The sequence below is a fragment of the Anolis sagrei genome, chromosome 2 (genome assembly GCF_037176765.1).
Source record: "Anolis sagrei isolate rAnoSag1 chromosome 2, rAnoSag1.mat, whole genome shotgun sequence".
In the NCBI taxonomy this organism is placed as follows: domain Eukaryota; kingdom Metazoa; phylum Chordata; class Lepidosauria; order Squamata; family Dactyloidae; genus Anolis; species Anolis sagrei.
In genome coordinates, this window is record NC_090022.1 from 273,058,597 (window position 1) to 273,085,818 (window position 27,222).

General features: G+C 40.8%; 1 protein-coding gene across 1 annotated transcript; it reads right to left on the reverse strand.

The window, feature by feature from the left end:
* Window positions 1-27,189, reverse strand: SNX18 (sorting nexin 18). Its single transcript, XM_060761484.2, has 2 exons — window positions 25,290-27,189; window positions 1-1,832 (listed from the first exon to the last, which is right to left on the reverse strand). The coding sequence occupies exons 1-2, from the start codon at window positions 26,818-26,820 to the stop codon at window positions 1,579-1,581; spliced, it is 1,785 nt and encodes a 594-aa protein (XP_060617467.2). The 5' UTR covers window positions 26,821-27,189; the 3' UTR covers window positions 1-1,578.
* Between the last annotated feature and the right edge of the window lie 33 nt (window positions 27,190-27,222).

A 27,222-nucleotide genomic window follows, 5' to 3' on the forward strand; every position in this document is an offset into this window, starting at 1 on the left:
TTATTGGTTTTAATGGTATGCAATTTATTGCCAAAATCAACATTTGTGGAAGTTCTTGTACAATCGGATGCTCAGAGAGCATTGTAAAGGTGTAAAAGGCCTGATGGATTTTCTGAAACCTAGCAAGTGTACCGAAACACTCACAGATGTCCAAGTTGCATAGGAGTAGTTGAAATCTGCAGAATTCTACAGAGAAATTCCTCACAGTCTCTACTAAAATTATGACCTCACAGTTATAGGAATGCACATTTGAGGTGTTCCCAAATAATTTGAAATCCTACAGAGGAAAAAAGCCACCAAGTGTGTGTTAGTATGTACGATTTGAAACACAGGGAGGAGAAACAGAAAAGGAAAATGCATTATTCCCAATTGGCACCTCTGCTCTGTAGTCTTCGTATTTCCCTCCCAATAAACCACTAATTTCAACTAAACAGCATTGACCATTTGCAATCTGCAACAGTTTTAAGCCAAGTAGCAAAACAGGGCCACGTTTAAAATGAAATAAAGCAAGAGTCTCACAAGACTTGCAAGTATTACACACATGTACAAGCATGAACCACTGATCCTCTGCTTTCACCCCACAAATACACTTCAATATTCTTTTAAGTCAGTGGTTCTCAAACTGGGGTCCCCAGATGTTTTTGGCTTACAACTCCCAGAAATCCCAGCCGGTTTACTAGCTGTTAGGATTTCTGGGAGTTGAAGGCCAAAAACATCTGGGGACCCAGGGTTGAGAACCACTGTTTTAAGTGGTCCAAGATTCTACCCAAAGATGTCTTACACTGAAAGGTTTTGTGGTGCCATGTTAAGAAAAGGAACTAACAGCAGTGCTGAATTCTCACCTGTGTGTTTAAGGTTCTGGTACGAATAATAAATAATATTTTTAATCAGTACAAAGTCTAAAATGATTTTAAGTATTTTCTTTCAATCAACATTTATCATAACGTCTAGTGTGCAAGTTACAGGTCTAGTTACTTTTCAGTCACTAATGAGGTTTGAAATCAGGCCCTGCCAGGGGTGCCAATCCTTCATTCAATCAGTCATAAAAATGTGGTTTACTAGGAAAAAAATAATAATAATGAAAAGTTGTAAGTCTAAAGGCACAAAATAGCTTAGCTGCTCTAATAGGAATTTGTAAACAGAGAATTGTTTGAATTTAGAAAATTCAAACTGAAGAGAATTTTAAAAAGGCATCCGAAGCAGGCTTTTATCTTGCCAACTTCCTTAAAGACCCAACAGGTTTTGAGGTCTACAGCATATGCACTAAAATATCATACTTCAAAAAAGCAATAAGGCAAATAGTATAATCATTATTTCAAAAACATTACAATGGTAGTGTAGGCATTTGGAGTATAACTTAGTTACAATTGTAGTACAGTCTCAACTAAATAGGCATAATTATTTCCTCCTTATGCAATGATTAGGTTCAACTGGAATCCAGAACAGATTACAAAGTAGTTCTTGTAAAGCATCTCAAGAGGTGTCAACAGGTATTTGAGAGCGGTGTTTGCCTCTGTTGCGGATCCCATTTGCAAGCCAAGAAACATCCATCAGTCAAAGTCTAAAAATTAAGGAATATTAAACACTGTCATACTTGTGAAGAGCTTCTTCTAACTTTTGTGTTACTTTTTGGAAAAAAAGTATTTGCTGTTGTAAAAAATGCTGCATCTGTGATTTGAAGTCCCTCACTCGAATTTTGTGGAAATGGTGAATTTCTGCCAGGGTGGCAAAAGAAATAATGTTACAACGATCTTGAATACCATCAGCCTTCTGGACCTCCATCTTCCCTTCTTCAACATGCCGCTTACTTTCCTTCACTTTGGTAAGGGCCCCTGCATAGTAAAAAACAAGTAATACTGGAATTAAAAACTGACTTTAACAAATTAAAAATATAGTACTAATTATGCTTGCTGACAGAAGTTTAGTTCTAAAATTGACAAAAAATGATGTGTCATACTAAACAAATTACATAGACAGGCGAACCTTGATCTATTTTACAATGCTTACTTGTAAGCTTTAGGCTCAGAGATTGGTGTAAAATATATAAATAACTGTTTAGATAAATAAATAAATAAAACCCAATAAATGCAATATACACAGTAGTAATAGCAATAATAATACTTTATTTATATTCCACCCTATCTCCCCTGGGGAACTCAGAGCAGACACTAACAAAGAAAAAGGCAAACATTCAATACTTCAATGAAAATAAGTACAAATAGAATAACCTAGAATAACCCCACATAAAAGACATCTTAAACATAACTATAACTTAAATAAAATGTTATCTATCAAAAATTATAACTAACATAAAACGTGAACATAAAACATCTGAATTAATTTACAAAAGCACCACAAAGGTTTATGTGTACATTGACTGTATGGCCAATGATGTTAAATGGGCTAGTGTAGTCTAACAAGGCCCAAATGCATTTATTCTTTCCAGTCAGCAGCCTGGTAATAGTCTCTCTTCATCTAATCCTCCTCCTCTCCATATGCTTGTGAGCAAAGATGGGTTTTCAGCTGCTTTTTTGAAAGAGAGAAGGGAGGGGGCAGCTTTATTTCTTTAGGGTAGTGGTTCCCAACTTTTGGGCCTCCAGGTGTTCTGGATTTCAGCACAGTTCCTAACAGCTAGTAAACTGGCTGGGATTTCTGGGAGTTGAGGTCCAAAACACCTGGAGGTCCAAAGGTTGGGAATCACTGCTTTAGGGAGGGAGTTACAGAGGAGGGGGGCAATCATGGAGAAGGCTCTCTCATTCCCATCAGCCGTGCTTGAGTAGGTGTGGGACCAAGAGCAAGGCCTCCTCCAGTTACCACGGTGCCCGAGTTGGTTTGTAGGCAGAGATGTGATTAGTCAAATAGCCTGGACCCGAGTCCTTTGGGGCTTTAAAGGTAATCACCAGAACTTTGTATTTAGCCCGAAAGCAGACCTGCAGCTAGTGGAGCTGCCATAGCATGGAAGTGGACCTCTCCCTGTATGAAGCTCCACTTAGTAATCTGGCTGCTGATCTCTGAAGCACTTGAAGCTTCCGAACTACCTTCAAAGGCAGCCCCATGTAGAAAGCATTGCAGTAGTCTAGGCGTGGACTACCATGGCCAAATTTGGCGTCTCAATATTTGAATACAACTGTTTTATAGTGCACCTGCATTACTTTGAAAGAGAATGCAAGATATGCTTTAACATGGAACCCATTATTTTCACTTTCATAACTTAACTGCTGCTTAACTTAACATAACACACAACCTCGGAGGATGCCTGCCATAGATGTCAGGAGAGAATGCTTCTGGAACATGGCCGTACAGCCCAAAAAACTTACAACAACCCAACTGTTAAAGACTTGGTTAGCTATCATGCCTTATGTACTTACACACTGAAAGGTAAACCAGGAAGAGAAATTATATGCGAGGAACAGATCCTGATTGCTGATTCAGCTCTATTTGTTTCAGGACAGGTAGCATTGTAAACATGTTTACTAAAGGGTGATTAATTCAGTGGAAGCACTGTGGGCTGAGGTGCTGAGCAGGACAGTCAAGAACTTCCTGGAATTCTCTCCTTCCCTAAAAAGACTTTCAGTCTAATGCCTCCTGAATGTACAGCCTCTGGTAAAGTAACTAAGATCAAACTTTACAAATGGTCTTGAACCTGAAAAGTGTTTTCACTGGAATCCAATTCTTTAGAATATTTAAATCATCCTTGAGAAGTATTCCTAATACTCTTTTGCAGTTTTCTTCATGTTTTCTTTTATGAGAACAGCTCTGAACACATTGTGACACCTCTAATATGACACTGGGTGCAGCTAAATTAGCAAATTTTGAAATTCTGAAAAAGCTCAGATGGAGAAGTATGCCTGTTTTGGGTAAAGAGGGTCAATGTACAGGCACTTATTCACTAAAGAGTGTGTGTGAAAGGAATATATGCTATTAAAGCGTATTCTAGATCATGCAGTTAATACGAGGGGCATTCATGAAAGTTTTTCCCCGACCCACTTCTATTTATCACAGGATGCCGAAACCACACTTGCGTAATGATATAAGTTTCTATAGGTTACATGTGTCCATTTACAACTCAGAACTGATAACGGTCTTGATTTTACAGGTGCTGAAGTGGTGTGAGGTTTGATAATGGATCCAGTGGAATACAGAGCAGTCATCAAGTTCCTTGACTTGAAAGGCCACACACCAAAGGAGACATTAGATGAGATGAAAGAGGTTTGTGGTGATGATTCCCCATCATATGATCTAGTCAAGAACTGGCATCATCGATTCAAATGTGATTGGACTTCAGTGTAAACAGCTCCAATTACAGGGTGACCCTACTCTGCTATTAATGAACACATTATCCAGCAAGTGGAGGTTGCCATTTTGGAAAATTGCTGCATAAACACTTGCCACTTACCCTAAAATGTCAAGATTAGTGTGGGGTCTGTGGAAAAAATAATCCAAGACATGCATAAGGTATCTGCTGGCTGGGACCCCCAGCTGCTCACACTTTTCCAGAAGCAGAAACCAGTTGAATGCTCTCAGGCTCTATTGACAATGTGCAATTTAAACCAGGAGGACTTTTTGAACAGACTGATCACACAGGATGAAAGCTGGGTCCATTGCTATGATCCTGAGACTAAAGTCCAGTCGATGCAATGGAAGCATCATGACTCACAGTATTTTGGGACGAGCATGGAGGAGTATTGATGGATTTCTTAGCAAAGGGTACTATGACTGGGGCATACTACGCTTCACTGCTGTGGAAATTGTGGGAGGCCATCAAAACCAAGAGTCATAGTATGCTCAACAAAGGTGTCCACCTTCTGGAAGACAATGCACCAGTTCACAACTCACATGTTTCCCAAATGGAAGCATGCTCCTGTAGATTTGAAATTCTACCCCATCCCCCTTATTCCCCCGACCTCGCACCATCTTTCCAACTTTGGACTTCCACCTCTTTCCAACAATGAAGTTATTTTTGAAGGGCAAGTATTTTTCAGATGATGAGACTCTGATTTCCAAAGTCACAACATGGCTTTTGGAGCAACCTGTCGACTTCTACAAGCAAGGTGTTTACAGTTGCTTAAAAAGATGGGAAAGTGTATGTCCCTAGATGGCACCTATGTAGAGAAGGACTAATGACTGTACCAAGTTTCACTGCTCTCAGTCCACAAGAAGTGGGTCAGGGGAAATATTTAATGAGTGTCCCTCGTAGTTCAGCATGCTGAGATTGGGAGAAAAACATGTGTAGCTTTTACCATCTGAATAAGCTACTCTGAAACAACTATTCATCTGCTTCTGTGGTATAACCAATCACATCTTTATTTTTTAAAATGAATAGCTATAGCAAGATTTTAATTACAGGGGAAACTTGATTACTTGATTCGAATAGGATGCAACTGCTACCAGATTGACCAAAGCCACTTCCTGAACAATTCTGGGAGACCATGTGGAAACTATATGTATGTCATAATGACCTCCCTTAAAGCAGTTCTTTAAAACTTTTTTAATCTTCCCTGATCAGTTCATCAACCAAAGCAACTCTTGCAGATTGCAGGGGATTCTGGGATATGTTTTCAGATGCGCAGTCAGCTTGCAGGAAGACTGCCAAGCCTCAGAGCACAGTCGGCACACAGGCAACACTCCCCCAGGCTATGCATGGAAGGGGGGGGGGCACAGAGCTGCCAAGTTGCCTTTCATTGAAATTTGCCAGCCATTGCTAATTCAGTCACTGTGAAGCCCAGATAAGCTTCCAAATAGCCACAGGGTCCTTTGGCCCCAAGAACAGTCTGAAAACCACCACTATAGAGTTGAAGGATGGAACAATAATGTAAGCGTAACAAATAAATGAATAAGCTAATTGGTTCTGGAAGACAAAAAAAATCTCTTAAATTTGGAGTGCATTTACTAGAAGATGCATACAAAAGATTAAATGCTGAATGGTTAGATGTCAGTCACACGTTCTCCATCATCACTTCTGTAAACTCACAAGACTCACAGCTTATGATATGATCTCTGAAAACATTACATGGGATTTTGTTTTCCTTTCAGTCATCCTGTTTTCAAAAGTTTCCCATGTTGTTTACTGAACAAAAATGAATCGCCATAAAGTATGGGCGCTGAACTAAAGTAGTAGTGAGCTCTTCATGTTCATTTAAGCTTTGCAGATGTCTAATTTGTTTCATCCACTCCCCTCCTGTACTATAAATGGGAAAAGTGGGACTTCTTCAAGCGAACAACGCAAGCATTCTTAAAACTCTGTTGTTGAAGGCTTTCATAGCTGGAGTCACTAGGTTGCTGTGAGTTTTCCAGGCTGTACAGCCATGTTCTAGAAGCATTCTCTCCTGATGTTTCACCCACATCTATGGCAGGCATCCTCAGAGGAAACTGGGCAAGTGAGGTTTATATATCTGAGGAATGTCCAGGGTGGGAAAAAGAACTCTTGTCTGCTTGAGGCAAGTGTGATTGTTGCAATTGGCCACCTTGATTAGCATTTAATGGCTTTGCAGCTTTAATGGCCTCAGGTAGCAACCAGCCAGGCTTTGAAGCTGCAAGGCCATTAAAGGTTAATCAAGGTGGTCAATTGCAACATTGACACTTGCCTCAAACAGATAAGAGTTCTTTCTCTCATCCACAGATAAATAAACCTCACTTGCCTCACTTGCCTAGTTTCCAACAGACCTCACCTTTGAGGATGCCTGTCACAGATGTGGGTGAAATGTCAGGAGAGAATGCCACACAGCCTGGAAAACTCCCAGCAACCCACATTCTTAAAACTATTTCCTTCACGCCTTGATTTTGGTCTTTACATGGGTATCTCATTGGCTGTTGTAGGAAGCAAAGTGTTAAGTTTGAGAAACCCTACTACACTGTGTATACTACACAATGGGGGCATATAACCATCTGAAATTAAGGGCCTTGCTAACTTTCACCAATAGGTTTTAATAACTTAGGCCATTCCATATTAAATTAGAGACAATATTTTTGCACGAAAAGACCATATAACATATACATTATCCAGTCTCTGTTACGCAATCATCATACAGCAGTATATACTACATAGTAGGAAGATATGACACAATTGGCTAAAAATGCATTCCTCTATCCTTTCCACATGACATTCCAGTTTCCTGTACTTGTTTCAAGCTGTTTTCTTTTGAGTATTTCAAGATGTGTTATCTTAGTAGCAGATAGTTCTCTTAAAATAAATAAATAAGGGATTAACTCTTCTGAGTTTATCTGCTTCTCTGCAATATTATATTTTAATAGATTTCAGATTTGGACAAGACTAGAGATTGGAATGGGAGGATAATATATATTTAATGGTTGATAGGACGGGGGACAGAATGGTAAAATTAGCATTTTAAGTTTGTAAAGTATTATTTTTATAAGCACACAGAATCAGAAACAGAAAAAAACCCACTGGGGCCAAATCACAAGCTGTCAATATTAAGAGACTGGTCAGTGGAGCTGCTGCCTCTTGAAATCATCTGAACATGGGCTACATTCATGTTGTATATACTGTATCCCAAAAGATGCTGAATGTTTAAAATCTTTGAAAGAATGTCAGTTCAAATAATTGTGGTTTATTAGATAGCAATATGCAGTATATATGTATACAAAGCACTATATTATCTGGGTTCACTATCACTCTTGCTAGAATGCTTACTTACCAGAAGCAACTAATGAAGTACACCTAAGTGTACAAATGCTTATGCTACCAACTTCTTTCTCTAATTTAGTCTCAGAGGCGCTACAAGGTCTCTTTGCATACTGACACAACATATCAGAACTCTGCTGATTAAAAGGTTATTTTGGGCAGGAAACAATGGTTATATACAAACTTATGTTGCATTTACACTTCAGAATCATTTTAACTGCCATAACTCAATGGAATGGAATCATGTTTCTTTCATTGGACCAAATTTGGCACAAGTATCCCATACGCCCAAATGTGAATACTGGTGGGGTTGTAGGGGGATTGATTTTGTCATTTGGGAGCTGTAGTTGCTGGGATTTATAGTTCACCTACAATCAAAGAGCATTCTGAACTCCAGCAATGACTGAATTGAACCAAACTTGGCACACAGAACTCCCACGAGCAACAGAAAATACTGGAAGGGTTTGGTGGGCATTAACCTTGAGTTTTGGAGTTGTAGTTCACCTACATCCAGAAAGCACTGTAGACTCAAACAATGATGGATCTGTATCATTGTGTTTTCTGATGGTCTTTGGTGACCCCTCTGACACCCCCTCGCAACACCCCAGGGGTCCAGACTCCCAGGTTGAGAAACACTGGTCTATCCAATGCAATTTTCTGAATCATCACCCCAAATAACCAAACTGAATCTAAGGTTGACCAAAAACGTATTTGTAAACTGTTTGGTACTAATGTTGGAGAGTGGTCCCTGTTCAAGTGGTCCTTGGTCAAAGTGGTATCTGGTCGGAAAAAGGTTTGGAACCACAGCTGTGGGAACACAAGCACTGTCTTCTTCAGAGTGGAGCCATTATAAAAACTTCAATTTGTATGCATTGTATTTTACTCTTTGTTTCTATTAGGCTGCTCTTGAGTCCAATTACATTTCATTTTTTTAAAAGGTAAATGTTTTTAACTGGTAGGAATTTTGAATGCCTGGTTGGGAGATGATGGACTAGGGGAACTTAACACTTTCCGCAGATTCATATAAATTACATAATTTTGGCCCCAAGACCCGCCCTTAGCTTACACATGTGGTAGCCATATAAGTAAGTAAGTAATAAGTAGTTCCGTGTTGCTTTATATGCAAATGGCCTGCATATATTTGTATTGCCTTAAGGCAAGACTTTGCCTTTTTCCTTATTTGCCAAATTATGGTACCTTAAAGACGAAGACATTTTATTCAGCACAGACTTAGGTTGATTGGAGCCCATTTAATTAGATGCATAATGTTGCAAAAATTGTTTTGCAAGTTTAGTTCCATTTCTGTTTCATGATGAATTGAAACATGCTATCAGTTTAGTCATCAATGGAATATTGAGGCATGCTTGATAAATCAGTGATTTGCATTCTTCAAATATATCTAATGTAAATCTGAAAATCTAACATCATTACATTAAGTCTTTGCTTTGAATTACTAGAAGCATTTTTTGCATAAAAATATGCTATGTTCTTTATTTAATGTTCTGTATTACAACTTGGCATGTATGGCTGAAGTAAGCTTAATAGGACTTTGGTTTTCTCATTTTCCTGTTCTGCTAGCTAATAAAACTCACTGCAAATGTACAAAAGTCACTTTTGGAAAAAGCATAAGTAAGTGTACCATCCTTTCACTACAATGATACTTTCCTGCTTCTTGTCAGGGGATTGGACTGGATGGTCCACAAGGTCTCTTCCAACTCTATGATTCTATGATCTTGCATGTGATTTTGTGCCTTTTCAGAGTGGGTAAATGAAGCATCAATGTTTTTCACTGTAATTAGACTTTGTATAAGAATGCTATCAAGCAATACATTAGGCATAATCTATAATGATAAATGTTATTCACTGAGATGTTTGAAATTACTGAATGAGAGTGGCTGATTTTTCTGTCTTTGACCTATCATTCTCAATTTAATTTGCCTTATAAATTGTAAATTAGTCATAACCCATTAAAATGTAAGCATGTCATATCTAGTCTATTCAGTGATTGTAATATACAGAATCTTACAGTTGTGGTTCTTCAGCAAACGGTTGAAGGTTTGCATCTTTATCATATTAGTCTTGCCTAAAATACACCAGCTGTAATCAAATAGTCTTTGGTTAGGGCCATTAATTTTAGTATGTCTTCTCTAAGTATGGAGAACCAGCATGGTATAGTGGTTTGAGCATTGGGCTATGACTCTGGAGATCAGGGTTCAAATCCCCCTCCTCAATATAAACCAGTGGATGGCCCTGGGCAAGTCACAAATTCTCAGCCTCAGAGGAAAGCAAAGGCAACCCATCCCCCAAACAAATCTTGCCAAGAAAACCTAGTGATTTTTTATGTCAAATGTGACTTGGGAAACTGCAAGAACATTGCCCAGGGGACGCCTGGATGTTTTACCATCCTGTGGGAGACTTCTCTCATGTTCCCACACGGAAAGCTGGAGCTGACAGACGGGAGCTCACCCCATCTCGCAGATTCGAACCACTGACCTTCAGGTCAGCAGTTCAGCAGCCCTGTTACCCAGTGATAGGGTTGCCATGTCATGATAGAGTTGCCATACCTCATGACAGTGTTGCCATAAATTGTGAATGACCTGAAGGCACACAAAAGAAACTCATAAGTATAAATAAAAATGTATCTACACTGTAAAATCAATACAATTTGGCAACATTTTAACTGCCATGACTCAATGGTATGAAATTCGGAGACTTGTAATTTGATGAGGCACCAGTACACTAAAGGCCTTGTAAAACTAAAACTATCCTGCATATCAGATATTTACATTATGATTCATAACAGTAGCAAAATTAGAGTTATGAAGTAGCAACGAAAATAATTTTATGCTTGGGCGTCACCACAACATGAGGGATTGTATTAAGAGGTTGTGGTATTAGAAAGGTTGAGAACCATTGACATAAACCACATCAGCACTAGTTTCTGATACAGAACATATGCCATCCAGTAATTGCTATCTACTCGCCCAGAGAAAACCATATTTAATAACCAAGAGCTGATGTGGTAGTAGTAATCTTTTGTGGGTAGTCAGCCTCTCCCCTCCCGACAATCTCAACACTATAAGAGGGTTCCACGAGACCAGTCGCTCTCATTGCTGTGTGGTTTCGAGGCAACAGTGTAGTAATGGCGTGGCCGCGGATCACATTTTCGCTCTTTGTGGACCACTGGTGATTCACAGACCATTGGTTGGTAACCATTGATCTACAGCATTCTCAAAACTGCATTGAGACTCCTTTTAAACCATTTGTGGATAAAATATCCCCCAACTATATTCTGGAAAAAGACGCTGAACACTTTGAGATTCTGGACAGCAAACTGAAAATAAATAAAATATCCATATGCTTATACAGAATATGGAAATTAATCTTAGTTCTGTTTTAAAAGCAATAATAGCAATCCAATGATATCCAATTTACACAAAGACTAAGCATTAGAGAATTTGATCCTAAAACCATTTGTTTGACACTCTGGATAATAAATAGGTAAAAGGTAAAGGTTTTCCCCTGACATTAAGTCCAGTCATGTCCGACTCTGGGGTGTGGTGCTCATCTCCTTTTCTAAGCCAAAGAGCTGGCGTTGTCCATAGAGACCTCCTAGGTCATGCGGCTGGCATGACCGCAAGGAGCACCGTTACTGTCCCACCAGAGCGGTACCTATTTATCTAATTACATTTTGCAGCGGGTGCTCATGCCATTCCCCAGATTTGAACCTGCAAGTTCAGCAGCTTAGCGCTTTAACCCACTGCGCCACCGGGGGCTCTGGTAATAAATAAAACCACCAAAAAATTCTCTCTGTTGCTAATATTGATGCTATATTCTGTTTTATTGAGATTACAACTGGCCTTCTGCACCTACAGATTCTACCATCCACTGCTTGAATATATATATATATATATATATATATATATATATAAAAATTGTGTATAACTATGCAATGCCCTGCATCCGGCGATGAAATAGGGCACAGCTTTCTGCTCCTCTTACCCCCAGAGCCCTCCATGCAACCTGAAAACTGGCTGATGGATTCCCTTCCCTTTCTGAGCACGTTTTTGATTGCATGGGAGGCTGCAATAGGAAGGAAAAATTGGCCCTTCCCATCTGTAGATACCGCAGATGGAAGCAATTATCTCATTTGATGTACTTCAGTGGATTCTGCAAGTGTTTCTCTAAGTCTGAAGTCTAAGTCTGGTGCTAGTAACTATATCTTTTCACTTACTTGTGGTAACATCCCACTCTTTAACATGCATTGCACCCTGTTATGATAGATGCTAAACATGAGCATGCATTCAGAAATGTCTTTCTGCCTACGTTTTCCCTTATCCAACATTCCGCCAGCCCATTTATGTTGGATAAGCGAGACTCTACTGTGTATGCATTGGTACAGTATTGTCAAACTAGTGGCCCTTCAGGTGTTTTGGACTTCAGTTCCCATAATTCCTGGCCACTGGACAAGCTGGCTAGAGCTTCTGGAAGTTGGAGGCACAAACGCCTGGAGGGGCACAAGTTTGACACCTCTGCATTAGTATATACAGTATCTGTCCCCTGCAATGAATTGAACTTTTCCTTGCAGGCAGAAATGATGATGCATGGGAATTAGTTGTGTAAACAGAAAGGGCTTTGAATCAATCAAATTACATGTCTGCCGTTAAGACTGATGTCGTGATTCTTTTAATGAAACACAAAACTTCATTTCCGAAGATTCATAGGTTTTGGTTTGCTTGTATAGTTTCAAAAGACCAGTAAAACCTCTAAACATTTCAAAAAATTCAGAGGACAGGAAATGTGGTCTCATACTTATGTGAAACATATTTGTGCTCCTTCTGCCAGCTGCAAAACTTACTGTAAGACACAAGATTATTCCTTATGCTTCAAACCTGGATATGAGGGCTTATTATGGCTATTTGAGGAGATGGATTTTTGATGGCTAGTGAATTTGTGGAGGGTTGCTCGTTCCATAGTTGTTGTGAATTGAAGAAAGGTGTGTCAATGGAAGCTGTTAGAAAGATTTTCGCATGTAGTCTGTCTTACTTTTGGCAAGCTATTCCACATGGAGAAGGTTTAATTAGTCTAAGCTATATTACAGTGCTAAGCATGGACTTTAAATCAGCTTTAGGCCTTAATGGAGTTGGTAATGACAAGCACAGGCTATCAAGATAAATAGAAGAAAAGCTTGGGCAGTATCTATCAGCCTTTGCAAATACACCTAGTATACCAATGGGTCTAAGGCTGCTAGTCTAAAAGAAAAAAAGGAAATTGTAGACTAAATCAGATGTTTACACAACTTCTTTTGGACCACTTTGGTAAACTTAAACCTGCAACTTGTTTTAAAATATATACCCACATATACTGTGTTAATAAATGTAACTGCTGTAAATATAAAGGATGGCAGTAAGATCCTCGAGCAGAACTTTCCAAACTGTATGTGATGACATATCAGTGTGTTGGCTGCAGTGCGTAGGTGTGTCACGTGAATGTAACGAGAGACCTCTGGGTCTATGTGAAAGAAGCAAAAAATCATAATTAAAAAATATATAAATGAAAGATTTTCATGAGATATGTTTGTGGTTACTGGTTGCGGATGACACGATAAATAAATATGAGATATGTTGTGTCTCCATTTATTTCATTATCACAATGAAAAAAAATTATGTATGTGTTGTAACTCTTATAAGAGGCTGGTTTAACTCTGGTTTGCTAGTAAAATTGAATTACTCTTTCGCAAAATAATGCATGTCTAAATTGTATGTCACTAACATTAAATTTTGGAAAACTGTCCTAGATCCTTGCTTTCATTTTAATTAATCCTAACCATAGTACTTTTTTTTCCGTGTCAGGAGGGGGGGGGGGGGTTAGAGGTTCAAACCCCCCCCCCCCGAAAATTTTCAGGTTAAAAAAAACTGGTTTACTCATGAATTTTAACTGGTTAACCAAATCCTCATGCTAAGTCTATGAGATTGCACCTTCAGAAAAACCATCAAATGCACTGGAAGCATATCTTATCTTGTCTGTGATGGACAGTTTTTTTCCGAATGTGAAGAAACTTCTTCAGATTTCTGCAACATTGCCAGTGTCAACAGCTACAAATGAAAGGTCGTTTTCAACCCTTAAACGTTTGAAAACATACACAAGAAGCACAATGAGGCAAGAAAGACTGACTGGACTTGCACTCTTGAGTGTCCACCAAAGTTTATCAATAGAGCCTGATTTCTGTCAAAGTGTATTGACACAGTTTTCTAACAAACATTGTGGTATTCCTTTGTAACTATAAATTATAGATTAGCAATCATTTTCAGTTATTTTAAGACTTGAAACTTTAACTAAAACAGAAAATTGATTTAATGAAGTCTATATAAAATATACGTGAAACCATATAATTTAAAGTATTTTATGTTATGGGACGATGAAACATGCCTGTTACCCTTTGTAGTCTTTTACCTAGGTCATTACTATCTTAAATGCTGGTTATAAGTTTTAACCCTTGTTTTATCAGTTTTATCTGCTGTTAATTTCACCCATATCGTGTGTTTTAATCAGTTTTGGCTAATTTTGGCCTTACTAACCTTGCATACCTTGTATCTTATACCTTTTACGGAGCAGTAAGGGTCTTTGGACTGTATTAAAAATGTTGTTGTGCTATCGAACTACTCCTCATGATAAAAAAAAAGTTTCAACCCTCCCTGAATTTTTTTCCTAGCTAGTTTACCTGTTGTTGGGATTTCTGGGAGTTGAAGGTCAAAACAACTGAGGACCCATAGGTTGAGAACCACTGTACTAGTTACTTTACTGCCATGTCCTTACAAACCTCAAATAAATAAAAGAAGTTCATAACGTATCAAGGTAAATTACTGGCACATCATTGTTTTTAAATATCAAAACTTTGTATTAGCCTATTCTAAGTTTTTATTTTACTTGCCCAAATTACTGCAAGCCCCGTAATTTAGCAAATGAAGTTTTACAAGCAAAAGACAACATCAACCTAATGATTATTTGTGGGCAAACAAAGCACAGCAAAAAAATCCAACAGTATCATCTCACAAGAGTGGAAGACTATAACAGGAAAAACAATTTTCTGATGAAGAAACAAACCACAGCCCTCATTTTTGCCTATCCCCATTCCTGGAGAGAATTTACATAAAACATGATGCGAACTGAACACTGATATACAGCAAGGCTGGATATGTGAACCAGGTCACAAGAAAAGTGTACCAAATTAACTGTGTCAAAATGTTTAGGCTTTCACAACACTGGTGAGAACACTGACAAAATGTCTCCTGCTTAAATTGACAACACTCTAAATTTTGTCCTGGCATACATTCAGCTGTACCCAAGCCACTCGCTCTGTTAATCCTAAAATTAAGTGACCTTGATAATCCTTTCACCAAAACCACATTATTCTACAAATTAGATTTCCTTTACAGAAGAAAATCTTGCTCAATTGTAGATAACGCCATTCTTATCTATATACAGTAACCAAGGGGGGCATGCTTCCCACATTTTGGGGTCTAGTAGCCCATATTTGGCTGGCAATACACTTAAACCCTGCCATGCTCTTTATGGATAAGTGCTGCCTAGGGCAGCAGGAATCTTGGATACTCTTAAATACCTGGCAATCAAACTTCATGTGCTTATTGAATTCTCATTTCCCTGTGCTCTTTTAGTATGTGAAAAAGCTACCAGTATCTTCTATATCTATCCATAAGCAGCAAAATAGAGCTAAAAGAGGAAGAAAAAAAATCCAGACAAGAAACAATCAGGATCAGCTAATTACCTCCCAACAAAGGATTCTCCCAGGCAGGAATCAGTCAAGCTTTGAAGCTGCAAGGCCATTCAATGCTAATCAAGATGACCAATTCCAACATTCACACTTGCCGCAAATAGACAAGAGTTCTTTCTTCAATCCTGGACATTTCACAGATATATAAACCTCACTTGCCTAGTTTTCAACATACTCCTCAACCTCTAAGGATGCCTGTCATAGATGTGAGTGAAATGTCAGGAGCGAATGCTTCTGGAACATGGTCATACAGCCCGAAAAACTCACAGCAACCCAGTGATTCAGGCCATGAAATCCTTCAACAACACGAAGAAAAAATTATATACTACATTATAGAAGGAAGATGTCAAAACACCTATGGGTTGGCACAAAGCATTATCCTATTACTAGGAATTCAACATACCAAAATTGATTCTTTACCCAAGACCAGAACTCTATCTATAACTACCACTGAAAATGCACAAATACCCAACTGTTAGTGCTTCCAGGAAAACCCAACAGTGAAATTATATTGTTACATCCCCATCATACCATCCTGAATACACCCAAAGCTGCCTGATTTCAGAAGCTAAGTTTGTTAGTATTTGAATGGCAGATCATGAAATAATATCAGGGACAAGAAATGATAATACTGGCATAAATTATCAGCTGGTGTCTTGTCTTGAGCTTTTCCGGAGATACTGGCAGGTGGAAAGGAGGAGGGCTACTGAAATCCATGCACTTATAACAACAGGTTATATTAGAAGCACATGAATTTCAATAGCCCTCCTTCTTTCCACCTGCCAGTATCCTCAGAAAAGGGTTATATAAGGAGCCCCGGTGGTTCAATGGATTAAACCAGGGGTCCTCAAACTAAGGCTTGGGGGCCAGATAAGGCCCTCCAAGGTAATTTACCTGGCTCTCACTCAGGGTCAACCTAAGTCTGAAACGACTTGAAAGCACAACAACAACAACAATCCTATCTCATCAGCCAAAAGCAGGCCCACACTTCCCATTGAAATACTAATAAGTGTTGTTGGGTTTTTTTTTTTGCACTACAAATATGATATGTCCACTGTGCATAGGAATTCATTCATTTTTTTTCCTCAAATTATAATCCGGCCCTCCAACAGTTTGAGGGACTGTGACCTGGCCCTCTGTTTAAAAAGTTTGAGGACTCCTGGGTTAAACCCTTGTACCGAGGACTGTTGACCGAATGGTCAGCGGCTCTAATCTGGGGAGTGGGATGAGATCCCATCTGTCAGCTCCAGCTTCTCATGGGAGACATGACAGAAGCCTCCAAAAGGATAGCAAAACATCTGGGTGTCCCCTGGGCAACATCCTTGCAGACACCATTCTCTTACACTAGAAGCGATTTGCAGTTTCTCAAGTCACCCCTGACATACACACACAAAACAGGTTATAGTTATCTATTTATTTGCCCCCACCCCACTCCTTGGCACAGTACCCAATGTGGATTACAACAGATTAAATCAAATTACACCTAAATAAACCCCCTATTTACTTAATGCTTTCAACCACATTTCCAGAGCTACTGATGGGTTTTTAAAGTCATATTTCCAAAGCAATTCATAAAACAATATTATGCAAATATGACAAACATCATGACCTAAAGGTACAAAATCATAAGAGCATAACAAAAATAGTGTTGGAATGCTCACTACTTAAAAGCAAAGAGGAAAATAAGATGGGGGCTAAGTGGACCTCTCTCTGGGGAAAGTATTTCACAATGGGAAAACAACCATCAGAAGGCCATTGCCCCGATTGCCAATTGTCTCACTTCAGGCTTTCCTTTGAACAGCTTAATGTTTTTGTAAATCTATATGGAGACACAGAATCCTTCAATTCCTCTGGTCTTAAGCCATGAAGGGCCTGAAAACAACACTTGAATGAAGCTGAAACAGATTGAGAGCACAAGTGCAGTATGACAATAACACCCCAGTCACAGTACTTGCTGCATTTGGCACTAAATGAACAGCTTCTGAAAAGTTTTCAAAAGCAATCTTGGACACAATGCTGTGAATCTAATCTATGGGTTACCACAGCATGGATACTTGAGATCATGTTATCTTCGAACAGTTACCAAGGTTGCATCTGGCATACTGCCTCAAGTGATAAAAAGTCTTGACATGCCACAGAAGCAATGTGGGGTTCCAGTGAGAAAGGTGGATCGGTGATCACCTCCAGTCTGTGAATCTGTTCTTTTAGAGCAAATGCAACACCATCTCTCTGTTAGGGAAAACTACCCTAAAATATAGCAGAGCATCCCAAAACAAACAGGATACAGAAGTTGAGCAACAGCTCATTAGCGAGCAGAGCATGAAGTGCCATTGGTTGTGGCTGTAGGAATTAAGAACTTAGACAAGCAAAGATGCAGAGTCCAATCTTAAAAATTACTAAAGTTTTATTTACAATAATAAAAAAAATAACTGCATTTCTTAATAATCAAGAACTTGGTTTGAGCTACTCTAACATCCATCTCTTCTAAGATTTCAAGAGAGGGGGGGAAATCATCCATGCACTACATCTCTTTGACACACAAGCAGAGAGAGCTCTCAAAGCACACAGTACATACAAAGAAAGAAACAGAAGTCCATTTTATATAACCAATCAGAATGAGAGCAGAAACAGAGAGAGAGAGAGAGAGAGAGAACAAAATACATTCCCAACGGTCATACAGGAGACACAGGAGAAGGGAAACCCTCAGACTATTCTAATGCTAACTTCTCCTCATTGAGGACTTGAGACTTGGGCACTGTGAGGTTGAATGTCAACACTATCAAGTATGGATGCCATTTCCTTGGGGAGATGATTACTCTGATTTAATTATTTCAATCCTTGTCCTGATGGATATTAACAATTCTGCCCTCCAAGTGCCTTGAAAACATATCACAGCTGGTTTCAATAGCTTGGCTAACATTGCCAGATGGGCCAGACTAAAAAAGCTCCAAATCAGACAGTAAAGTGCTTCTAAATGATCCTGTGAAAATGCAGTGATGTTAGAAAATAATTGGGTTGTTGTAGGTTTTTTCGGGCTATATGGCCCTGTTCTAGAGGCATTCTCTCCTGACGTTTCGCCTGCATCTATGGCAAGCATCCTCAGAGATTCCGGCCATGAAAGCCTTCGACAATACATAGAAAATAATTGTTTTTTTGCCGACATCACAGCACGAATAAAGAGCTCTCATTGGTTCTTTGTCTGACTGGCTGCCAAGTTTTCCACTGCTTGGACTCCAGCAGGCATCTTACTTTCATCATCCTAAGGTTCTTAATGACTTGACTAAGTGCTACTACATAGAAGTAGTATTACTGCTTCAAAGTAATATTCCTTAGCAACACATTGCCCTCCCTTTAAGACACATCCACAACCCAAAAGGTTCTAGTTATCTGTATTTTAATCTTCTTCAAAGAGAATCTGGGGATGATATCTATCCTATTTTATCCATTCTATTTTTTCTTCCCAGTGAACAGCAACCTTTGAGACAGGATTAGGTAGATAAGATATATATTCAAGGCAACCCAGCAAAATTGAAGCCTGAGTAGTGATTGAAATTCTGGTTTTCCATCTCCAGCACTTTTCTTTAGAACAGTGTTTCCCAACTTTCCTAGTGCCATGACCCCTCAATACAATTCCTCATGTTATGGTGACCAGTAGCTTGGACTGATGGGAAAAGATCACACGGGCCTCACGTTTGGGTTTATTCTATGTTTAGAAATACAACTTTTTCTGCAAAGTTCGGTGTTTATCTCATCTCAGGGATCAAAGTACCTACAAAGTCTTAAGCAATCAAGCATTAAGTAAAGACCTGATTAAATCACAAAGCACTGGCAAATTCTTGAGGACTTGGCTCTGTCTGCATACTTTATGGCTCAACAAGCCACTGCCTACCAAAAATTCGATAACCCTCTTGGGTTTTGGTTTCTCTCTTTATTTTTCCTGCTTATTCAGGCCTGTGTAAAGAGAGATTTATAATGCACAGAATATGGCTGGTAGGTTTTGTTTAGTTTGGTGTGTGCACCAATTGTACAGGCCTAATCTAGGCTACTGTGCTTTGTGATAATCAGAAGGAAACTCTGCAGTGATGTTAAATTCAGCTTGATTTACAGTACTTGTGCACACAAGTAACAAATGTATGTCAGTCACAGAACAATGTGACAATGTCAAACTACAACTACTTCCCCGCTTCTAATAGTCTGCTAACACGAACTTGTAACATACATTAATTCTTCTACAATGGACTGACTTACATGCACCTCTTTTCAAGAGCTGGCAGCCATTCATTATTGCTTTTACTTCAATATATACCTAGCCCACAACTGAGAAATTCTGATTGGGATTTTAGCCAATATTTTAGGTGCAAGCGCTATCCCATGAGAGAGTGTTCTATTTAGGTAGCAAAAAAATGGCCATATAAATGCATATTGTAAAAGTTCTCCAAATTATGATATTTGTCTAGAATGCATAGAGTTCATAAATCATTTTATGTTACACTACTGTATCCTCATTTAGGTGGTAATCATATTGTCACTGTCAGTGTCGGAAGCATCTGAAATGAGTCTGAAGAATAAAATTGCAGTGTAATAGAGCCTAAGTCAATAGCTTGCTTATTTATTTCATATTTGGGTTGCTGTGAGTTTTCCGGGCTGTATGGCCAAGTTCCAGAAGCATTCTCTCCTGACGTTTTGCCCACATCTATGGCAGGCATCCTCAGAAGTTGTGAGGTCTGTTGGAAACTAGGAAAATTAGGTTTATATATCTGTGGAATGTCCAGAGTAGGAAAAAGAACTCTTGTCTGTTGGAGGCAAGTGTGAATGTTGCAATTAATCACCTCAACCAGAGAAGTCAGCCATAGCAGAGCACTTGATGAACCAACCTGAACACGGTATATTATTTGAGAATACAGAAATGCTGGACCACTCTAACAATCATCATGTCAGACTACACAGAGAAGCAATTGAAATCCATAATTATGTGGACAATTTCAACAGAAAGGAGGAAACAATGAAAATGAACAAAATCTGGCTATCAGTATTAAAACCCTATAAAATCAGGATAATAAATAAAGAACACTCTGAAAACAGGGGAATTCCAGGCATTAGCTGGCCAATCAAGGCCAGCTAATCAAGGGGAATTCCAGGTGTTATCTGGCAATCAAAGCCAGCTAACACCTCCCAATAAAGGATTCCCCAGTAGGAATCAGCCAGGTCTTGAAGCTGCAAGGTTATTCAATGCTAATCAAGATGATTAATTGCAACATTCACACCTGCCTCCAACAGACAAGGGTGCTTTCTCTCACCCTGGACATTACACAGATATATAAACCTCACTTGTCTAGTTTCCAACAAACCTCACAACCTCTGAGGATGCTTGCCATAGATGTGGCAGAAACTTCAGGAGATAATGCTCCTGGAACATGGCTATACAGTCTAGAAAACTCACAGCAACCCAATGATTCCAGCTATGAAAGCCTTCAACAACCCATATTTCATATTGCTTTTAATTCATATTCTCCCCATCTCTATCACCATTTGAAAAATGTTTCTATGGATTATATTCAGTAATGGCTTTGCCTTACTTACATGTTTTCTCTCACTTAATCTGAAACATCTGTTCTTCACCTACTGCAGCCTCCTATCCCATTTTGCTCAAGAGGGTTTCTGAGACGCTAAAGTGGTGTGTGTTTATAACAGTGAGCCATAAATGAATGGGGAGGGCAGGGGAATTTTTTTACTCTGACTTAAACAGCTTTCCACTAAAGCAGAAGTGTCAAACTTGTGGCTCTCCAGATGTTTGGGCCTCCAATTCCAAGAAGCCCTGGCTAGGTTGTCAAATCATGGAATTCTGGGAGCGGGAGTCCAAAACACCTGGAGAGCCACAAGTTTGACACCACTGCACTAAAGCAGTGGTTCTCAAGTTTCCGAATGCTGCGACCTCTTAATACAGTTCCTCATGTTGTGGTGACCCCAACCATAAAATTATTTTTGTTGCCACTTCATAACTGTAATTTTGCTACTGTTATGAATCGTAATGTAAATATCTGATATGCAAGATGTATTTTCATTCACTGGACCAAATTGGGCAAAAATAACCAATACGCCAGTGGTTCTCAACCTGGGGTCCCCAGATGTTTTTGGCCTTCAACTCCAAGAAATCCTAACAGCTGGTAAACTGGCTGGGATTTCTGGGAGTTGTAGGCCAAAAACATCTGGGGACCCCCAGGTTGAGAACCACTGCAATCCGCCAAAATTTAAATACTGGTGGGGTTGGTGGGGGGGATTGATTTTTTTCATTTGGTAGTTGTAGTTGTTGGGATTTATAGTAAAGCTATAATCAAAGAGCGCTTTTTCTTCTGCCTTGAAGGGATACAAGCCTCCCTCCAGCCTTGCACACTCTCCCTTGCCCACACTTGCGCACCATGCTGCTATACGCCGAGCATGCCTGCTCTTCCCTTCCTGCTTGGAGTCTCAGAAACAGCCATCTCCTTGGCTATTTCAACAAGTTTAGTGAGAAGTCTTGATTTAGACTCATCAACACATAATTTTCTAAGATCTACAGAGACACTCGCTGGAACACCTCAGCAAGCGAGAGTCCAAAAGTGGCAGGCTCAAACCCAGAACCTCAATCAATGGCTGATACCCAATGAGAGACTCCTTCCTGGGCACACAGAAAACTGGGTGACTTGAAAGGCGCTGAACAGACTGCACTCTGGCACCACGAGATGCAGAGCCAATCTTAAGAAATGGGGTTACAAAGTGGAATCCACAACATGCAAGTGTGGAGAAGAGCAAACCACTGACCACCTGCTGCAATGCAACCTGAGCCCTGCCACATGCACAGTGGAGGACCTCCTTGCAGCAACACCAGAGGCACTCCAAGTGGCCAGATACTGACTGGTCAAAGGAAATTTAATCAACTACCAAGCCTGCAAACTTTGTGTTTTGTCTCTTTGTTTTTGTTAAAAATATAATACAAATGTCTGGTTGCTGCTGACACGATAAATAAATAAGTGAGAAGTGTCAATTCTCATCTCACCTAAATATATTAACTAATTAGGCCCCCTCCACACAGCTGAATGAAATCCCACATTATCTGCTTTGAACTGGAATATATGTCAGTGTGGACTCAGATAACCCAGTTCAAAGCAGATATTGTGAGATTTTCTGTCTTGATATTCTGGGTTATATGGCTGTGTGGAAGGGCTCTTAGAAAGGAAAAGGGAAACAAGACACCAAGAAAACTAACATATTGGCAAAAATGGCCACTGGCTTCATTAGTTTACCTGCCCAGGTGAAACCAAACATCTCTTCACACAGTTCTTAATTACAATGTATTATATTTCAATTCTGTAGTTTTCAACATATACACAAACTGGGTGAAAGGCTACACAGAGAAACTTTAGATCAATAAGAAGAAATGACAAAGATGCAAGCATATCTTTAGAGATAAAGAACAAAAACTATTAACTACAAGGATTGGATCTAGATTAAAGTACCACAAAATCAATAGGGCTTAAGTAAGCCATGACTTAATTCCACTGATTTGAATGTAAGTATGATCAGATGACTTTAGATAACAATAACCTCAACAATCACACAGGAGCAAAGGTTAATTATGCCAGCCTCCATATCAAGACAGCACAGTTTCCTTAAAAAATTAACATCTTGTGTAATATCAGAAATTGCTCATTTTGTTGATCAACCAACTAATTTATGTATTAGGATGCAATACATATTGTCACTTATTTTACATTTGATAGATAGATAGATAGATAGATAGATAGAGATATGAAACACCAGATTTCTGTGACTCAAAGGAGTCTGTCTGAGAATAGTTTCTGAAATCCTGCCCTATATCTATATACCGTATATATTCGAGTATAAGCCAACCTGAATATAAGCCCAGGCACCTAATTTTACAACAACAACAACAACAACAACAACAACAAAAACCCTGGTAAAACGTACTGACTTGAGTATAAACTGAGGGTGGGAAATGCAGGATCTACTGGTATATTTCAAAATAAAAACAGATACTTATAAAATTACATTAATTGAGGCATCAGTAGGTTAAATGTTTTTGAATATTTACATAAAACTGTAATTTAAAATAAGACTGTCCAACTCTGATTAAACATTATTTTAACCTTCTTCAATGTAAATGTGCTTATGTACCTTTCCAGTAATAAGAGTAAAATAATAAATGTAATAAAAATAATAGAGAAAAATAATGGAAATGTAATAATAAAGTAAAATAATAACTGTAATAATAATAAAAACAGAGTAAAATAATAAATGTAATAAACACTCGAGTATTTTTTTTCATGTCATGAGTGACTTGAGAAACTGCAAGTTGCTCCTGGTGTGAGACAATGGTCTGGTTGCAAGGACGTTGCCCAGGATGTTTTGATGTTTTACCATCCTTGTGGGAGGCTTCTCTCATGTCCCCACATGGGGAGCTGGAGCTGACATAGGGAGCTCATCCACACTCTCCCTGGATTCAAACCTCTGACCTGTCAGTTTTCAGTCCTGCTGGCACAAGGGTTTAACCCACTGCACCATCAGGGGCTCCAGAGTAAATAATAAATGTAATAAAAATAATAATAGAGTAAAATAATGTAAATGTAAATAAAATAATAATATTAAAGAGTAAAATAATAAATGTAATAATCATAATAATAACAGAGTAAAATAATAAATAACTTTGACTCGAGTATAAGATGAGGGGGACTTTTTCAGCCTAAAAAAGGTTAGAATAACTTGGCTTATACATGGTAGTGCCTTGTTATACCCTTGCTTGGAAAACAAGAAGTAATGTATGTAGTGTGTTTGTACACACATAGACATACACTCAAACCATATGCAGGTATAGTTTCTTGATAGGGAGAGCAATGGTTATGGTATCCTTGTTAGATCAAAACATGCATTCTCAATTTCATTTCAGAATTTTAGAATTTATTTAGGCACATCTCAAAAGCAGGGGTGGATAAATAGTGGCCTATGGCTACCTCCCAGGTAAATAGGACCTCCAAAATGCCCCTACAAGACTTCCAAGGGGGGAAGAGGAACCCACTACTATCAAAACATTTTTCAACTATTATTGTTGCCTTAAAATTGTCTCTTATTTATTTTAGAGACCTAGGAAGGCCCAAAAATATGTTGAGCAGGACCCCATGTTCCCCAGAAGTCATTTTGGAGGAATATTTTTAGTGTTTAGGGGGGTCTGCAGCCCTCCAAGGACTCGGGGGGGGGGGGGGAGAGCTAATACAGCCCAAAGCTTTCCACAGTTGCCCATCCCATAGACTGGTTTGCAGTAGCATATGCTTGAAATGACAACAGTGCAGTCTTCACAAAAGTAACACTCACTACTTTCAGTGGAATTTACATCCAAGTTCTATGATTCTATAAGTTGGTGTATATAGGCTACTTCTTCTGATAGATATCTTCAGCCATTGATTTACAGATGTTCACACCCAGAGATGTAAAATATAATGGGCTGAAAAGCAATATGCTCCTGAAGGCACATAAAACACCATTTTGCAACAATAAATATAGTGGCTTTTATGGAGCATAATAATTGTTTGATTTGGTGGCACCTTAACAAATTCAACTTTGGTGAACTGCAGCCCACTTTATCAAATGAATCTGATGGAAGCGGCCTGCAGTCTTAGACTAAATAAATCTTAGACCAAATAAACCAAATGTGTTGCTTTTGCTGTATGAGATTACATGGCAACTTTCTGGAACGTTTTATCAACAGCCTTCAAGGCAAAAGAAAATGCTAAGGGAGGACCAGTTTGCATGCACAACTGTTACGTCAGGAGAAAAAAAGCACATTCAGATGGTTAGTTACGTTACCTTTCTGGACATGGATTATGTCTGGGAAATTGGCGAGATGTCCCTGATACAGAGCTAACAAATCCATCACTGGGTCCAGGTCCTGTCTGGGTTGGTCTGCGAAGAGTTCCCCAATAGCATCGTAAGCTTCCCCAGTGAAGGCAATGGCCTGGTTGAGCCTGACCGAGAAAGCCTGCTGGTCCATCTCAAAGGCCTGGCTGAGGCCCCGGAAGGAGTGCCCCACTTTCTGGTACTCCTTCTTGAAGCCCGTCACTTGCTTGCGGGCGAACTCGTTGACCGTCTGGTTCAGCTGAATGGTGCTCTCGTCCATCTTCTTGGTGAAGCTCTTGAAGCCGTCCACCTTGCTCTCCACCTCCTGCAGGTCCAGGGCCGCCGGGCCGCACGCGGGGACGCTGATGGTGAGGAAGAAGTTGGCGCCCACCATCTCATCCTTCTCGGCCTTCCGCTTGCCCTGCTTCCAGGCCTTCTCGTCGGTGCTGGGGCAAGTGAGGAAGTGCTGGAAGGCGTCACATTGGGCCAGGACAGGGTGGCTGCACATGTGGTCCATCCACCAAGCCAGGCCTTTGCGCCGCTTGGAGATGAAGTCCTCCTCAAAGCGCCCCGTGGCCTGCTTCTCTGGCAAGTGGGGCACCGAGATGACGGGGAACTTCTCCACTAGGCGCCCGTAGAGCCAATCAAAGTGCTTGTAGCGCCGGTGGACCTGCTGCCCGGTGTGGCTGGGCACCAACTTGTACGCGATGTAGCTCTTCATCCCCTTGAACTTGGTCTGCTTGGTGGGGTCTTCGATGGAGCACAGAAATGGGTAGGGGTTCTCCTGCCACTCCGGACCGTGGGCGCCCGGCACCACGCACAGCTTGTCGCCGTCCTTCACGAAGCCCGACGCCTCACCCAAGACGAAGGCTTCACCGCCGGACTTCACGAAGGTGGAGAAGCGGTTCAGGTTGCGTCCCACGGTGGCCGAGCTCTTGGGCTGCGTGTGGAGCGGCCCCCCTCGCGAGCCCAGCGACATATCGGAGTGGGCGGAGAGGCGGTAGGAAAGGTGCCGCGGGTCGACGACGACACCGGGCTCGTCGGCGACGGTGGAGCTGTCATCCCAGTCGTCGTCCCAGTCGTCGTCGCTGCCTTGGCTGGTTTGGTACGCAGAGCCGCCATAAGGAGGCGCTGTTTGGAAAGAGGAGGAGGGAGGGAAGGAGAGCGCGGGAGGGGGCGGCAACTGGAAAGGCTCCGCGGACTGGAGCGGGAGCTGGAGCGGGCGCGGCGTTGTGGTGCAAGCCGGCGCGGGTTCGAGGCCCCCCGTGGGCACGTTGGCGTAGCGGGTGGGTGGAGGGGGGTCCAGGCCGGCGGGGGCCCTCAGGACTTGGACGTAGGAGGCCGGGAAGAGGCCTCGGTCCCCGCGGCTGTTGACGCCCTCCAGCCAGCCCTCGATCTCCTGCTCGCTGCACAGGCTCAGCACCTCGTGCTCTCGCAGGGAGATCTCGCCCGGGTTCTCCGACTTGAAGTCGTACAAGGCGCGGGCCCGGAGCAGCGCCATCGCCCGGGAGAAAAGGGAGGAAAGGAGGCGGGAACGGGCAGCTCTCCTTCTTCCCTTCGCCTTCCTTCGCCTTTATTCTCCTCTGTCTCTTGCTTGCTTTCTCCTTCTTCCCTCAGGAGCTCTTCCTCAGCCCGGGCCCGGCGGCCGGCCCCACCACCACCACGTCGCCAGTCGGGCTCCTCCAGGGCCGAGAAGCCGAGCGCAGAGGGGCCGCCCCCATCGATCGCGGCGCCGGAGGGAGAGAGACAGAGAGAGGGATTGGGAGAGAGAGGGAGGCCTTTCTTCTGCTCCTGCTCTCCCGTCGGCTTCTGCGCCCCGCCTGCCCTCTGGCGCAGCTCCAGGCCTCCGTCCCGCCCTCCCCCTCTCTCTCTTTCCCCGCCTCTTGAGGGGAAGGGAAGGGAG

Bases quoted from the DNA above. Each gene is read 5' to 3' on its own strand.
- SNX18 (XM_060761484.2), bottom strand. From the start codon at position 26,820: ATGGCGCTGCTCCGGGCCCGCGCCTTGTACGACTTCAAGTCGGAGAAC. The intron at 1,833-25,289 runs GTAACGTAACTA...TTTACTATGCAG, and splicing joins CATAATCCATGTCCAGAAAG to GGGCCCTTACCAAAGTGAAG.